General features: G+C 45.1%; 1 protein-coding gene across 1 annotated transcript; it reads right to left on the bottom strand.

Annotated features, from left to right (window-relative positions):
* Nucleotides 1-157: 157 nt before the first annotated feature.
* On the bottom strand, nt 158-3203 carry LOC126386789 (gastrula zinc finger protein XlCGF57.1-like). The gene is made up of 2 exons (XM_050039369.1): nt 2952-3203; nt 158-1991 (listed from the first exon to the last, which is right to left on the bottom strand). The coding sequence occupies exons 1-2, from the start codon at nt 3019-3021 to the stop codon at nt 520-522; spliced, it is 1542 nt and encodes a 513-aa protein (XP_049895326.1). The 5' UTR covers nt 3022-3203; the 3' UTR covers nt 158-519.
* Nucleotides 3204-3420: the final 217 nt, after the last annotated feature.

Below are 3420 nucleotides of genomic sequence, written 5' to 3'. Positions count from 1 at the left end.
TCTCTGTCTCTGTCTCTCTCTCTCTCTCTCTCTCTCTCTCTCTGTCTCATTGTGTCATGCGGATTACTGTTAATTTATTATGCTGATCTGTTCTGTACGACATCTATTGCACGTCTGTCCGTCCTGGAAGAGGGATCCCTCCTCAGTTGCTCTTCCTGGGGTTTTTACTGTTTTTTTTCCCCGTTAAAGGGTTTTTTTTTGGGGAGTTTTTCCTTATCCGCTGCGAGGGTCATAAGGACAGAGGGATGTCGTATGCTGTAAAGCCCTGTGAGGCAAATTGTGATTTGTATATTGGGCTTTATAAATAAAATTGATTGATTGAATTGATTGATTGACTGATTGATCACTTAACATGTTTCATTTTTAATCTGTATTGCTGTAACAGAGTATTTTTCAGTCGATCAAGAACTCTGTAAAGTTCAGTCTAAATATACAAACATGAATCCCATGTCACCATAAACACATGAGTCTGATATTGGCTCTCAGTACCTCATTCATGTCAGCAGAAGTACTGACTACCTACAGGTACACAAATAGTACGGGCTGATCAGTGGGGGGGCGTGGCAGCAGGACTCGGCTCCTGGCGGGTTTCGGTCCTTCACACGGATGCTTTTTCAGCTCACGACGCCACGTGAACTTCTGTAGACAAACAGAGCAGCTGTATCTTTTGTCTCCTGAGTGAATTCTCTCGTGTCTCTGTAAATGCCATTTCTCTGTGAAACTTTTCTGACAAACAGAGCAGCTGAACGGTTTCTCTCGTGGATGACTGCATCTCCTGTGTATCTTCAGATCTATCTGCTGGCCAAATCTGTTCCCACATTCAGAGCAGCTGAATGGTTTCTCTCCTACTCTACACGATAAATCACCGATGGGAGACTTTAAACCTGACTGAGCTTCTTTGCTCTCCGTCCAATCATCACCGTCATCAGTCTCCGCTTCAGATGAGTCTCCAGTCTTGTCTTCAGTGTCTGGTTGTAAATCTGGATCTGAGATCCTGGTTGGTTCTGGTCCTCCACAGTGCTCTCCATCAGCTCCTGACCTGCTGGCTTGAGGCTCCGCCCCTCTATCCTCCTCAGTTTGAGTCTGATGACACTGTGACGACTGGGGACCAGCACATTTATGTCTTTGCAGCTGATTATACCAAATGAATCTTTGGTGACAAAAACTGCAGCGGAATCTTTTCTCCCCTGTGTGAACACTCATGTGCTGCGTCAGGTTTGTTCTGTCCATAAATGTTTTAGCACAAACTGAGCAAACAAATGGTTTCTCTCCTGTATGAGTTTTCATGTGTCTCATTAGATCAGCTTTACACACATATTTTTTATCACAAATGGAGCAGCTGAACGGTTTCTCTCCTGAGTGATTCTTCATGTGTGTCTGTAAATTCCCTCTCTGTGTGAAACATTTCTTACAGACGGAGCAGCTGAACGGTTTCTCTCCAGTATGAGTTCTCATGTGAATCTTCAACTTTGCTTTTGTGCAAAATCTTTTCCCACACTCAGAGCAGCTGAACGGTTTCTCTCCAGTATGAGTTTTCATGTGTTGCTGCAGATTGTCTTTACGACCAAATGTGTTCCCACACTCAGAGCAGATGAACGGTTTCTCTCCAGCTCTACATGATGAATCACTGACAGGAGCTTCTCTGCTCTCTGTCCAATCATCACTGTCATCAGTCTCCGCCTCAGATGAGTCTCCACACCTGTCTTCAGTCTCTGGTTCTAAATCTGGGTCTGGATCTGAGTTCCTGGTTGGTTCTGGTCCTTCACAATTCCCTCCATCAGCCTCTGTTTGATGAAGCTGGGAAGATGGAGGTTTCTTTTCATCATCTTCACTCTTCACAGGGACAGGAGTGAATGATAACTTGGTGATATCAGCCTCCTCCAGCTGGTGAAGCTGCTCTCCCTCCTCTTCCTCTTTAATGTGTGGGGGCTCTGGGTCCTCCTGGTCCACACAGCAGCTCCACTCCTGCTGCTCCTCTTTCACCACACCACCTGAAAGTAAAATTGAATTATTTATTTATTTAGGATGTTTTACCACAGAAGGAGGACGTGGACATGACACATGTGATTTACAGCCATATGAGAATAGAGCGGGACATTATCTGACAGAGGACAGGAGACAGCTGTCTCATGTTCTCCAAACGAGAGCGGGACATTATCTGGCAGAGGACAGGAGACAGCTGTCTCATGTTCTCCAAACTAGAGCGGGACATTATCTGACAGAGGACAGGAGACAGCTGTCTCACGTTCTCCAAACGAGAGCAGGACATGATCTGACAGAGGACAGGAGACACTATCTCACGTTCTCCAAACTAGAGCGGGACATTATCTGACAGAGGACAGGACATTATCTGACAGAGGACAGGAGACCGCTGTCTCATGTTCTCCAAACTAGAGCAGGACATTATCTGACAGAGGACAGGAGACCGCTGTCTCATGTTCTCCAAACTAGAGCGGGACATTATCTGACAGAGGACAGGACATTATCTGACAGAGGACAGTACATTATCTGACAGAGGACAGGAGACCGCTGTCTCATGTTCTCCAAACTAGAGCAGTACATTATCTGACAGAGGACAGGACATTATCTGACAGAGGACAGCAGTACATTATCTGACAGAGGACAGGACATTATCTGACAGAGGACAGGAGACCGCTGTCTCACGTTCTCCAAACGAGAGCAGGACATGATCTGACAGAGGACAGGAGACACTGTCTCACGTTCTCCAAACGAGAGCAGGACATTATCTGACAGAGGACAGGAGACAGCTGACTCTCAGATGAGAAGTGCAGTATATGTACTGCGGTATTAAACACAGTAGTAGTAATATAAAGTAAAATTTCTTTAAAACTGTAACTTGAATAAACACACAGTCAAACTGAAGCTAGCTGCGGCTAATCAGCTAACCGGCTAACGTTAGCTTAGCAACATTTAGCAAAAGGAAAACAAACCTTTTCTTATTCCTCTCGGGTTTAAACCCGCGTCCGTGACGTCAGGCAGCAGTTTCTGGTGTCGGTCCATCTCTGCTCCGGTTAATTAACTCTGGCGGTTTGTTTTTCTGACGTTATTTAGATCAGTGGACGTTAATTCGCTCTGCTAACCGAACTAAACACGGGGTACGTCCCAAGTCCCTTAAAATTAGGCTACTGCTAACTAGCCTCGCGTCACCAGGCTCTTAAAGCGAAGAGCCTGTTGTCTATTCACTCTGAATTTTGTCTGGATTCTGGTTCCGGTCTAGGGAGCGGATGCGGTATTCACCAAATTCACCAAACTAAAGTGTTCAACCATAGTAAAACTTTAAATTCTGGCGCACCATCGATTTGGGGTGATGAGGGGTGTAAGAAAATCGATTAACTTAATGGCTTGGGGCTTTTCTTGTAAATTATATTCTTTAAATTAAAAGTTTCACCGCATTTTTAT

The sequence above is a fragment of the Epinephelus moara genome, chromosome 24, assembly GCF_006386435.1.
Source record: "Epinephelus moara isolate mb chromosome 24, YSFRI_EMoa_1.0, whole genome shotgun sequence".
Lineage (NCBI taxonomy): Eukaryota > Metazoa > Chordata > Actinopteri > Perciformes > Serranidae > Epinephelus > Epinephelus moara.
Note: the sequence above shows the minus strand (reverse complement) of the source record. Positions and strands in the feature narration are given on the sequence as shown.

What these genes read in the sequence shown, in the direction of transcription:
- LOC126386789 (XM_050039369.1), bottom strand. Translation starts at nt 3,021, where the DNA reads ATGGACCGACACCAGAAACTGCTGCCTGACGTCACGGACGCGGGTTTA. An exon ending in CCCGAGAGGAATAAGAAAAG is followed by an intron (nt 1,992 to 2,951) that starts GTTTGTTTTCCT and finishes TTTTACTTTCAG; the next exon opens with GTGGTGTGGTGAAAGAGGAG.